The 12948-nt window shown below is 37.2% G+C and overlaps 1 protein-coding gene across 1 annotated transcript; it reads right to left on the bottom strand.

Annotated features, from left to right (window-relative positions):
- Positions 1–283: 283 nt before the first annotated feature.
- Positions 284–11002, bottom strand: LOC149197469 (uncharacterized). Its single transcript, XM_089408701.1, has 5 exons — positions 10887–11002; positions 1885–2032; positions 1669–1773; positions 1310–1462; positions 284–458 (listed from the first exon to the last, which is right to left on the bottom strand). Exons 1-5 carry the CDS (start codon positions 11000–11002, stop codon positions 420–422), a joined length of 561 nt encoding a protein of 186 aa, XP_089264827.1. The 3' UTR covers positions 284–419.
- Between the last annotated feature and the right edge of the window lie 1946 nt (positions 11003–12948).

Consider the following 12948-nt stretch of genomic DNA (forward strand, 5'->3'; position numbering starts at 1 on the left):
AAACCCAATGAGAGATAGACTTGGAATAATATTTTTTCCTGAACTTAATGTATATGTATTGCAATTTGGATGCCCTGTATAGAGCATTTTTTTGTTTCATGTTGATGTATTTGTTTTTCTGTACATGGTGCCTTTTCGGACCTCTGACATTTGCTCTTCCTCGAGATGTCTTGGATCGTGGCTGTCATTTGCCACCCTTTTATATCTTATGATGTTTTTTATATTGTCTCAATATAATCTATGATGCTTTTTTCTTTGAAAAAAAAAACTTGGAATAATATCAAATATCAAACATCAAGTCCGTAATTCCATAGAGCAAGGGCTCAATCCCCTATCTTAAGGTTACAAAAACAGATCGGACATATTAAAACGTAATCCGGTCAAAGCCGGTCTGGTTTTTGTTCACATCCCTATTGTCTTCAACCGCTTCGAATTGGCTTCGACAAAATAGCCATCACCTGCGATGCATCATTAACCATTCCCTAATTTTATAAGAATCACATTAAACAAATTATTTGATAGATTTATTTGAATCATGAATTAAAAATCCAAAATGAGATAAATATTAAATTTTTTTCAAGTTCCAAAATATTTTTCAAATAAAAATGAAAATGTCATGAGAAGTTTCGTAAAAATATGTGGGGAAAAGAGTTGGGTAAAAAGAAGAAATACTACATTGAAGAAATTCAACTCTATGTGTGATGTACAACAAAAAGAGTTCATTAGAGCTAGCGTTTCGTGGAGGGCAAAGGTTCTTATTGCTCAATTAAAAGAGTTCATTGGAGCTCGCATTTGATGGAGGGCAAAGGTTCTTATTGCTCAATTAAGGACCAACTCGCATCAACTTCAATATGAAACAGGACGGTGGAAAAACCCTAAAGAAGCTTAGGAAGAACGATTGTGTACATTTTGCACGTATGGAGCTGTAGAATCGGAAAAACATTTCATTTTGGAATGTGATGCATTCAAAGACATTAGAAAAAGTTATGAGAACATGTTAGCATCATTTTCTTGGCATTGCCTTTTTAACTAAGGGATTGTTTGAAGGTTGGGCTAGCTCATCATCAATTTGAATCTGAAAAAGATTGAATTAAATAAATGAAAAATAAGAAATTAATGGTCTCTAGACTATTTTTAGTCTCGATCTTAAAATATCATTTCATTACATTATTTAATCTTAAATTAGAATACTAATTTTTCAAGATGCTGAATTTATTTATTCATTCAAAAATATATTTCCAACCACAACAAAAATCACATTTTTTACACTAATAACACAATCAAATTACAAGATAGACTAAGCTCTCACCGTTTCTTGGTCATCTCCAAGAGCGGGAAGCCAGTCGTTGGTAGCCGGGTTGCTACGGACAGGGATCCGTTCCATTAATCCAGTCTCCTCTTGGTAACCCAAACGGAAGTACGATCCGCCATCGTACTCCAGCTTTATGAACGCATCTACAGTCTACAGACAGAACATTGATTTCACTGTCAGTTCCATGATTCAAACACTCAATCCTAGAGTCAAATTTATAAAAAAAATTGTTGTATTCTAGTAAAAATAACTTTCTAGGCAAATTTGTAGCCTCTATGGACAAGACCTTTAAATTTACCTAATGGCCACACTATAGCAAGAAAGAAAGAAAGAAAATATAAAAACCAAATACTCACAGGGTGATGCAGCCTTTCCACGGCATTCAAGTCCTCGTAATAGTCGGTTTCCACAAACTCTTCGGGCAAACTCTCAACCTTTTCCCACACAATTAGCGAAAAGGTCTTGGAATTAGATCCCCATCTCTTACCAATTCAGCCTTTGGCGGCAAGATAGTCTGGAGGCTTATTGAAGACCAATCAGCTTGGTGGAAAAAAATTTTGGAGGCCAAATACCTCAGCCACCCAAGGCAGCAACTGCTTACAACTAAAATACCCAACAGGAACAGCACAAGGATCTGGAAACTCTGTAAAAAAGCCATCTCCTTTATGGCTCAAAATGTCTCCAAGGTTCCCAAAGGTGGCAACAAAATCAACATCGGCACTGATAAAATTATGGGGAATCAGCCAATTAGCAGTCTTCCAGGTATGGCTCCAATAATTCTCTTTCTCCAAAGTAAAGGAATATACAGTTTAGATCAAATCTCGCAATGGGATACAAATACTCAAGCTTGGAAGAGATGGAGCCTTCCTCCCATCCCTCAACGACTCAAAGAGAATCTTGACAACTTTCAGACACATCTCCACAACATTGCTCTTACAATAAAAAATGGCAAGGATGGATTCTGATGGGACCCCACTGGCACCAGCTACTCAATACAAGCAGGATATAATTATCTATGCAACAGGGACTACCCGACACCAACATGGATACATTGGAAAACAGTGTGGAAATCAGAAGCCATCCCTAAGGTGAAATTTTTTATGTGGACCCTCTTAAAAGAGAAAACTCTCACTGTAGAAAATCTTAAAAAAAAAGGCATTGTTGGACCTTCCAGATGCCCTAATTTCCAAGAAGCAGAGGAGTCCATCCAGCACCTCTTCATTTCATGTCCTTTTGCTTTTTCTTGTTGGAATAGCATTACCCCAGTCATTCCCTTCACCTATAACTCACAACAATCCATTGGGGAAGTCCTTAACAACTGGAAAAAAACTACCCCTGGCAATCCATGAAAAACAACATTGCCAAGAGAGTGTGGGATGCCCTCCCATTTGCCCTCTTATGGAGGATCTGGATTGCTAAGAACAGCAAGATCTTTAAAGATAAAGAGACCACAATCAGGGATCTTTGCAGCAAGGCTAAAAGCCTTGCGATAGAAACCATCGCAACTAAGAGCACAAAAAAAATGGACATGAAAAGTCTTTGGGTTGAAGAAATAGATTTCATAAGGAGTCTGATAGATAAGATTAGTATCTTGCCAGCAACAAAAATCTACAGCAACTTGAACAACAATCACAGTCACAACTGGAAAATTCGACTAAAGCAGGATGACTTCAACAATTGGCTCCGCACTAGCAACACCCACTCCTTGTTCTTTGACAGTGCCTCCAAATCAAATCCGGGAGCAGCGGGAGCAGGGGGCGTTATGTACAAACCCAATGGTGAGCCCTTAGTCACCTTTGAGTGGGGATTGGGGATCCTTTCTGACAACAAAGCAGAGGCTCTGGCGCTCTATCAAGGAATACTTCAACTACAAATTCATAAAATCAAGAAAGCTATGATCTTTGGCGATTCTGCTATCATTATTAGTTTAATGACTAGCAAACAAAAAGCCTCCAACATCCTCTTATAGCAAACCATCAGCAGATGCCAAGTCATGATCAATCAAACTCAAGATTTCCAATTTTACCATATCCTTCGGACCATCAATAGGGAAGCTGATAAATGCGCCAGCCAAGCTTGTATACGACCAAAAGGAAATTTCCTCTGTAATAATGAGGAACAATTCCAATTTCTTCCATGATTCCCATGACTTGTAAAAAATTTTCATATCTAAAGACTCACATCTTTCTCAGGGCGTACCCTGACCAAATCCAAAACAATCCTGAGGCTATCTGCTCCACGCCACCGGAAATCCTCCCATTTCTCCCTACAGACTCCTCAGATTTTTTGAATCCATGTTGCCCGTGCAGAATCCGTGACCATCTTAGCACTCATCTCGTGATCCTATCCTTCACGCCTCTCTGTTTGCTTGCTACATATACCAAGGTGCATTCTCTTTACCCCCAAGCCTCCCTTTCCATCTTCGCTTGTTCCGCGGCTCTCTCGATCATCTCGGATCGTTGTTCTTTCACAGCACTCTTTTTCAGTGACTGCTCCTATTTTTCCCCCATCGCATACTCCTCCCTTCGCAGTTCCTTCCTTGCTTGTTCTTTTCCGCAGAGGAACAGCAGAAAAGGAACAACAGAAAAAATGGAACAGCAGAAAATACAACAGAAAAGGAACAACAGAAAAGAAAAATGCAGCTCCAACAAGTTCGTCAAGCTTGAAGCAAGTCGACGTTGACGACAACCTAAAGAGTCCACTGCTCGACACGTCAGCCACAGTAATATCGATTGATATGCTTTGTAATTGTTGTTATTTATTACTGCAGTTTGTTAGGATTTACCTTTGGTCTTTGGTTTTTAGAAGCCCAAAAGGCAGGATTAAGGAGGAATTTTGTGTAAGCTGTAACTCCTTCTTCCCTAGCTCTTCTCGGCACCTCAGCATGTATTTCAGGAGCTCAATCTCCCTCTTTTTTTTTTCAGATTTATAATAGTAACCGAATTTGTCAAAAAATATAAAAATAAAAATAAAAATAAAATAATAAAATAATAAAATAAAATATTATTTTATAGTATTAATTTCATTCAAATAATATAGGTTTTTAGAATATCTACTTGTAACGAAGTAGATATAGTTTATTTAAACAAGTTTAAGATAAACTTATAATCTAGCTACGTGTACCTATTAATAATATAGACTTATTAATAATAGGTTTATGTTTATTGAAGTGTTGTAGATATACACATAACTAAGTGTAGAAAATTTAACAATGGGAGTTTATTGTAGTATGATGTGACCATACAATTATGCTTGCACTTGTTAATAAGCTTATGTTTATTGAAGTATTGTAGATATGCATATAACTAAGTGTATAAACTTAATAATTAGATTTTGTTGCAGTATCATGTGATTATGCAAATAATGCTTGATTACATAATGGTAATTTTATAGAATTAAGGGGTAGAGGTTTTTGGAGGAGAATTTTTTTAACAAAATAATTAAATAAATAAATATACAATCAATGATAAATTGAAAGAGTGTTATTTTAAGGTATTAAAATACGCATAATTTACTCTTTATTTTTTAGAACTATTTTTCTTCTTCTTAAGACTATGTATCTTTTTCATTAAGAAACAAACCCTTCCATCATGTGTCTATCCATCTCCTTGAGTACTATGCTTTTTCTTATCAATTACTCATTGGTTAGGTTGCAAGTGTCTCCACTTATACTCCCTTTAGGGTCATGTATTGGCTTGATATTGCATTTAGCAATACTAATGTGCGACCAGCTGACTTATTGGACTGAGGGAGGGAAATTTTACCTTATTCATATTTACACAAAAAAATTTCAACATCCAAAGACATCAAGAACACCTAAAACTACCACATGTCCCTTTGTGGGTATTCTTAGATTTTTGTGTGTGAATATTTAAGAAATTTTGATTAATGGGGATGGATTTAGGGACCCTCATTGTGATTAAGGGAAGAAAACCAATTCTTTGGCATTAAATGAATATTTTAAGTGTTTAAAGCCAAAAACGTGGCATAAGATGCATGAACTTGAAACCACCACACATGATCATAAAAGTGATCCTTGGCCTTAGAATAGGGATGGGGTGAATTGGGAGGATTTTAGGACTAGGAATGGATCTTATGGCCCTAGGCACTACCAAGAGAGGAAACCTTGGCTCTACATCCTAAAGTAAACACCTAGGCATTTTGGTTGAATAAAGTACATTTTAAACAACCACATAGGACCTCTTGAGGGTATCCTTAGCCTATAAGTAGAGATATGGGTGCCATTAGGAGGCTTTGAGCCACTTTTGAGCACTAGATATGGATCTAGAAGCCCTATGGTTAGGAAAGGAAAACCATGCCTGAAGCCCTAACAGAACATTATAGTCACCAATGGCCAATAAAAATGTCTAGAACCACAACATTTGAGGGTGATAGAATTGAGTTGGGTTACACTTTTTAGCAAGAGAGGGCGCATTTAGGTGAGAAAAGGAGGGATCGGTTGAGCAATTTAAGTGCTTGATCGAGCCATTTTAAGCACTCGATCAAGTATCAAGGCTCAATTGAGCTTTAGAGATTGATTGATCCTTAGGGTGCAATCGAGCCCTAAGGATCGATCAAGCCCTTATTTTCTATTAAAACACATGGTCATGGGCTGCATGCGTCATTTTTACATAGACCGCGGGATAACTAAGAGCTCAATCGAGGTATTGGAGCTTGATCGAGCAATTAGAGCATGGAGAAACCCAACCATCCTCGCCAACATCCCCGCCAAACTCCTAGAAGCTCAAGTCAAGGTAGGTTTCCTATCTTTTTTATTTTTTATTTATTTTTTCTTGCAAAATTAATAAATTTGAAGAAGAAACAAGTACCATACAAAACCACAAAAAACCACTTAGAAAACCACAAAAACAACCCTAGGAAACCACAAAAACAACCCTAGAAGACCACAAAAACAACCTAGAAAACCATAAAACCACCAAGACAACGCTTCGAAACCACCAAAAGAATTATAACTTAGGTTTTAAATTTGTTCTTATTTGCAATTTGATAGCATGTTTATTATGAATATTTTCTGATTTTGAATGGTAAAAACATTATTTTCTAATTATTTTAGGTTTTAAATTTTTTCGTTAGGAATTTAGTGAAATAATTTTTCAAATTTTTTTAGTTTTTTTTAATTTAAAATGAATTTTGAATTTCGAACAAATTTGACTAAAAATATACCCCAAAAAAATCCAAAACAAAAAACAACCATACTATAGCTTGTTAAAATTGCAGCAAGAAAAGGCTTCATTTGAATAGTGCCTTAGTCAAATGGAGAAATTCGATTTTCCACATCACGCGGATGACTTCGATTTCAGTTACCTAGAGTGACATGGCTTTGTCTTCTAGTTAAATCTATAAATTCTAGTTTATGGGATAGAAATAGAGTTGTGCATGAGTTGATTGCTAAGATTTATCAATCTAGTTGAGTTATTTTTATTTGAACTTAGTTATATGAGCTCTAGTCATTAATAGAGTTAGTAGAAGGTCACTTGGGTAGTTGTAATTATTGTTAACTGACCGATCTCTCATTTACCTAGTCAATCATATAAAAATAGCCCTAGTCATTCATGGAATTTGAATTGCCTAGTTGGGGTGGAGTAAAAGGCACATCGTAATTATCAATTGTATACTAGTTGAGTGTATAGGTTTTGTATTGGAGCAAGTAAATTCCTCTAGCAACTGCGCAAGGAAATAGGGAATTTTCTTATTGTTTAGGATCTAATTTCCTCCAGGATTATGCAAGGAAATAGGAGGAAGTTTGAGGCATATTTTGGCTAAGTGTTGGTCAGAGCAAGTCAGTGAGCAAGAGATTAGAATTTCAGTGCAGGGTGTGTTTCAGGATTGAAGCAAGACATTGTAATTGATCCACATTCTCATATGAATTAATGCAAAGAAGCAAAGGGGCTTTTCCTAGTTGGGTTCCCCTATAAATTCATATTTTTCCTTTTGTTTTGATGGTTGCATGTTATTGCATGTGTTTCTATCATGTGTTTTCCTTTCCACATAATTGTAGAAGAAATTTGTGTCTCTTGTTTTCAGTTTGAATTCATCAGTACTTGGAAAATTTATTTCCATTTCTACATGGTATCAGATCTATAAAAACAACATAGAAAATAGCTTCTTGATATTTTCTCTGAGAAATTTTGAATTGCAAAGTTTGTGAAGCAGTTTTTCTTCAGTGTGAGAAAAATGTCTTTCAATGAATTGCGACTTTAGTATGCCTTGGAAAGAATCTTGAATTTCATATCTTGGAAGGATAGGATGCAAGTTGTGTTGGGTGACAATGGAGTTTTAAAATATACAAAAAATGATATTACAAAACTAGCAACATCAGATGCACAGAAGTTGGCCCAGTGGAAGAAAGATATTGTAAAAGCCAGGAGGATTATACTAGAGGATGTAAGAGACCATATAGTTTTGAATTTAGATGGCAAGGAGACAACTTTTTCTATGTGGAATACCCTCACAGACTTATTCGAAAGAAGCAATGATGCCAAGAAATTGGCATTGGGAGAAAAGCTCAAAAACATCTAAATGCGGAAAAATGAGATCGTTGTTCAATACATCTCCAGATTCACTCAAGTGAGAGATGAACTTGGAGGAGCTAGAGAAAACGTGCCACCATCAGAACTTTGGTCTGATTTGGTGAAATAGGATATTAGAAGGAACACTAGAGATGGTGTCACATCTAGAGTTGAGGAGGAAGAAAATATTTCCTTGGAAGGTAAGGGAAAGAAAGCTAAGGGAAAGAAGTTCAAAAGCAAGGCAAAATCCAGCCAGAACAATGGCAAGAAGAAAGAGATTAGAAAAATAAAAAAAAAAATTCACTATCATGAGTATGGAAACTATGCAACCAAGGTCCGCACAAGAAATACATTAAGAATACTTTAGGAGGAGCAGGAGGTGATGCTCTCACATCACAATTTTAATTGCATTCAACTCTTATTGCATGCATGGAAAACATTGTAATGGAGAGTGTATGGTACCTAGACTCTAGAGCCTCATTTCATATGACTTGATGCAAGGATTTCTTCAGCAGCCTAGAGGAGAAGGATCTCCAATTACACATAGAAATTGGAGATGATGGGAGGTATAGTACCAAAGGGATGGTATTTGTAGGTTTTAACCCCGTAAAAAATTTACCTGCATACGAATTCTAAAAATAGAAAATAAACAATGCGAGAGCATAACACATAAAACACATATACACAGAGGTTTTCCCCTGGATCCCAAAACCGAGACTACCACCTTGATTTTTCATTATGATCCTTTCAATGTTACAATACATATATATACATGCCGAAGCATCCAATACCATGGACCAAAAACCATCGCACCCAAAACCATGTGCGAAAACCATGCACAAAACCATAGGTAGGTCCGCCCACCTAATATAGGTTCCAAAAAAAAAATTCCCTGGGGTGTTGCCCCAGACCCCATAGAGGGGGACTAACCGCCCCCCTCAAACCCCCTGCTGTGCAATTGGCACAACAAAGGGGGGGCTTCGCCCCCTCAGTTAACTAGGGGAGCCAGTCGTGGAAAGAATATAACACAACCCAACAATATTGTCCCCTTTAAGAGGGATTCAAGCTCCCATATTCATTTGGAAAATGTTATGTATGTGCCTAGACTGAAGAAAAAATTGATATATGTAGTTGTATTGGAGGAAAAAGGTTATGATGTGGTGTTCAGTAAGGGAAAAAAAATTCTGAAGCATCTTGCTAGTGGATATGTGAAACAAATTGGAGTTAGAATGAAAAAAACTCTATAAGCTAGTGGTGGATGCTTGTGTTGCACTGAGTAGAAAGGAAAAAAATGTTCAAAGTCGAGATGTTGGGGATATCTGGCATAGGCACATGGGACACCTACACCATGGGGCCTTGAAAATCATGAAACATATCACCATTGGACTCCCAAAATGCAACCTTGACCAGCATGATGTTTGCAAGGGATGCACCCTTGGGAAATATGTCAAATCCACCTACTAGGGTCGAGATAGTAGAGTTGGATTAATATCAGAGTAAGTTCAATATGATGTGTGTGGACCATTTTATACAACCTCAACTACAAAGAATAGGTATTATGTGATTTTTTTAGATGACTTTTCTCACAAATGTTGGATCTACTTCTTGAAAAATAAGGATGAAGTTTATTCCAAATTTATCAAATCTAAAGCATTAGTTGAAAAGGATACTGGTTAGAAAATAAAATCCCTGAGAAGCGATAATGGAGGAGAATTTGTTTCTAATGCCTTCAAGTAATTTTGTGCCAAGGAGGGTATTGGAAGAGAACTAATTGCACCCCATAACCCATAGAAAATGGGGTGGTAGAGAGGAAAAACAGAAGCATTTTAGGGTTTTCAAGAGAAATGTTGCATGATTAAGGTCTTCCATTACATCTATGGGAAGAAGCATTCAATACTGCAGTTTATTTGTAGAACAGAAGCCCTCACAAAATACTTGGCATGATCACACTCGAAGAATCGTTCTCTAGGAGGAAGCCAAATGTCTTCCATTTTTGAATTTTTGGAGCTACAGTCTATTGTCATGTCTCCAAGGATAGCAGGATAAATTTGGAGCCTACGGCTGAGATGGGGATATTTGTAGGATACATGTAGACACCTCATAACTATTGGGTGTATTTTCCTTCACTCTGGATGACTGCGATGAGGAGAGATGTCATATTTGATGAGGAGAAGGCTATGAGAAGCTCTCTAGATTGAGGTTTGAGTATCCCACTAGAGGAGGAGCTTATAGCTCCAAAGGAGGAGCCTTAGACTAAGCTTCAGGATATTGTGGACGATCTGAAATGATCATAAACTAAACACTGATGTAGAATTGATTAACCATTAATGATTTGAATGTTAGCTGAAGCACGCAAACCGAGGAAAAATGCTTGAAAAGAACACTTTACGACAACTAGTTAAAAATAAAATCAATGCATAACAGAAATGCAAACAGTAAAAACACAGTGATACCAGACAACAAATTGATGAAGGAGTTCATCCCTGATGGACTACATCTCCGGGTTCGCTTTCAAGATGGGTGACCATTTTTATTAGGAATGAGAAGAAGGTGTTGATTACACGGAGAAAATACCAGACTGAATGTGCACGCAGGCACTTCTGATCACTGTCATCAGATATCCCTATGAACCAGCTTTCCAACGCTTCTTACGGTTTCCAAAACCGACCCCGATGCTCTCGAAACACTGAAAACAAAATCTTCTATGTCCTCCAGAATCTGCATACAAAAGTCAAAAACCACTCTCCTTTTTTCCTCCATGGGAAAAATTGCCTCTTATAGCCCTGTGGATACGTAAAAGCCTCCTCTGACTGCATTTGAGGTGAATTTGGTTAGGTTTTGGATATGGTTTAACTTCGGTCTTGTAGGCAATAGACACCTAGGGCTAGCACCATGGTGGCCGAATTAATTCGAACAATAAAATTGTTTTAAAACCCAAAATAAACCATATCATACCCCGAAACCGCAAACAGTTGGCTGACCAGGCGAAGGGTTGTAACCGCTGCATGTGAACACCTATAATAAACTGTTTGGATGGCAGTTACCTCGGCGGCTTGCTCTCCAACAGTTCCTGTCTGCGGAGACGTGTCACATGCCGACTGTTGCAGACCGCGAGGCTAGCTAACCTCCAGGTGCTAACCTTCCAGGAGCTAACCGTCATGACTTAGCTTCGATGGTCTTCCAAACCCTGTTACATGTTTTCTCCGTCGCAGTTTAGACTGATGGTTGATGTTAACCCGATGGTTTTCAAATGCATGTTCACATGTCAGTACTTCTCCAATGCGGTTATCGCTAACGGTTTAGGCTGACTGTGTATTGAATTGCATTTGTTTTACAATATTTTAACATGTGAATAGGCCAAGAGCTATTAGAGCTAGGGTTCAACACTTAGACTTTAGGTTTTAGGTTAGGTTTCTAGGGTTGGTATGAAGCTTTGATACATGGTTTAGAGCTTAGGTAATGTATTTACATAGTTGTGATGTATGTTTTGATACATGGTCATGTATAAATTTAGGGTTAGATCTAGGGTTTTAGATTTTACATTAGGTGTAGAAACACCTTTTCCAATCATTGTCACAAAGCGACATAAAACCACATGCATGACATCCACAAACGATGATATCGATCCTTTGCCACAACGACACCCATGTCGACACTAATCCTGTGAGTTGAACGTCAAAATACATGTCGTTGACCAAGTCCTGGGGAACTGTTGATGAACTCATGTCGACAACCAGGTACAACCCATATCAATTGAATGCCATGAAAACTATGAACATTACCTGAACAACTTGATCCATAACCAACACTGTCGATCTATCGTAGCTGAACTGAAGTGACGATGACACTAAATACTGATGAAGACACTTGAACACCCATGCAATGAATCAACGGAATCCTCCTGGATCATTCCTCTCCACTTGAAAGCTTTTGGACCACAAAATTTTGAATAAACAATTAGTCGATGAGGGTAGAACTCCCTCTCTTTCCACCTTGACCTGACGATGTACCAATACATTTGATCAATCACTTGCAATTGATGACCCTAATGATGCTGACTATGGCACTTTTTGATTCAGTGACCTATTTCTTCCATATGCAGTATGAAAAACTTGCGACGATGTAAAAACAACCTGTAATCAACATGACAATTGAATTCTTTCCATGAAGAATCATGAGTTAGTGATTCACAATCTTTGAAAACAATCTCTACTGGATGTTGTTTAATAACATCAACATGTATAAACAATCTATTTTGCGGAATGACAAAGACAATCAAATATACTTTCGACATCAAACCAGCTACTTAATTTACCATACTTTCCTGATTCCTGTTTACTAAGTGAACTTGTTGCACTGAACCTATCCAACTGTAAGGTGAAATTTGTTGCAACTTAGTTTGATCCTGAAAGTATTGAATTAGATGTTGATTTGTTTGAATCACTTTTCCTTCATTTATTACATGATGTTTCCATTGATTAGCACTTTCCTCTGATGCATAAGTTCCCATTAGACACTTTGACACTGCTTTAGAAAAGGCTTTGATATGAAAACAAATCGGTTTCCTCTCCACTTGCAAAGAGGGTCCAAACTGTTTGAGACATGACATGGCGACACAATATAAGAGAAATCGAACACTGACTTTCCCCAATACTGACCTGCACCCCTGAAACTGAAAATAAACATACCATCTGAAACAAGTCTCTGATTAGACTTACATGTACCATTCCCTGCAATACACTACTGATGATGATAGTTTCTAGAATTCAGATGAATGAATGAGTTGAGAGTCATTCTGTCTTTAAGAAAATGTTCATAGGACATCAAATGCATCTCATGTTGCTTATCATGTTTATGAATAAGATTTCTTGGAAAATAATTAACCACCTTGACCAATTGATCTATAAATTGAATCTCGCATTCCGAACAATCATCCTTAGGTTGTTCCTTTATAAACATGGATACATATTTACTTGAACTTATTAACTGCTTAACTTGATTTGTAACAATTAAATCTAAGTTTGATTTGACTTTATGTGCCCTAACAATAAATTCAAACCCTTCTTTCTTTAGGTGATATTTATGTTCTCTTTTGTAAAACACTGC

This window comes from Pinus tabuliformis, chromosome 2_2 (assembly GCF_031772625.1).
Source record: "Pinus tabuliformis cultivar Carrire ecotype Pingquan chromosome 2_2, CPIR1, whole genome shotgun sequence".
Classification (NCBI taxonomy): Eukaryota; Viridiplantae; Streptophyta; class Pinopsida; order Pinales; family Pinaceae; genus Pinus; species Pinus tabuliformis.

Coding starts and splice junctions, on each gene's coding strand:
- LOC149197469 (XM_089408701.1), bottom strand. CDS start 11,002: ATGACGGTTAGCTCCTGGAAGGTTAGCACCTGGAGGTTAGCTAGCCTC. Junction 1,463..1,668: donor TGGAAAGGCTGCATCACCCT/GTGAGTATTTGG, acceptor TTCTGTCTGTAG/ACTGTAGATGCGTTCATAAA. Junction 459..1,309: donor TTGGAGATGACCAAGAAACG/GTGAGAGCTTAG, acceptor GATGCATCGCAG/GTGATGGCTATTTTGTCGAA.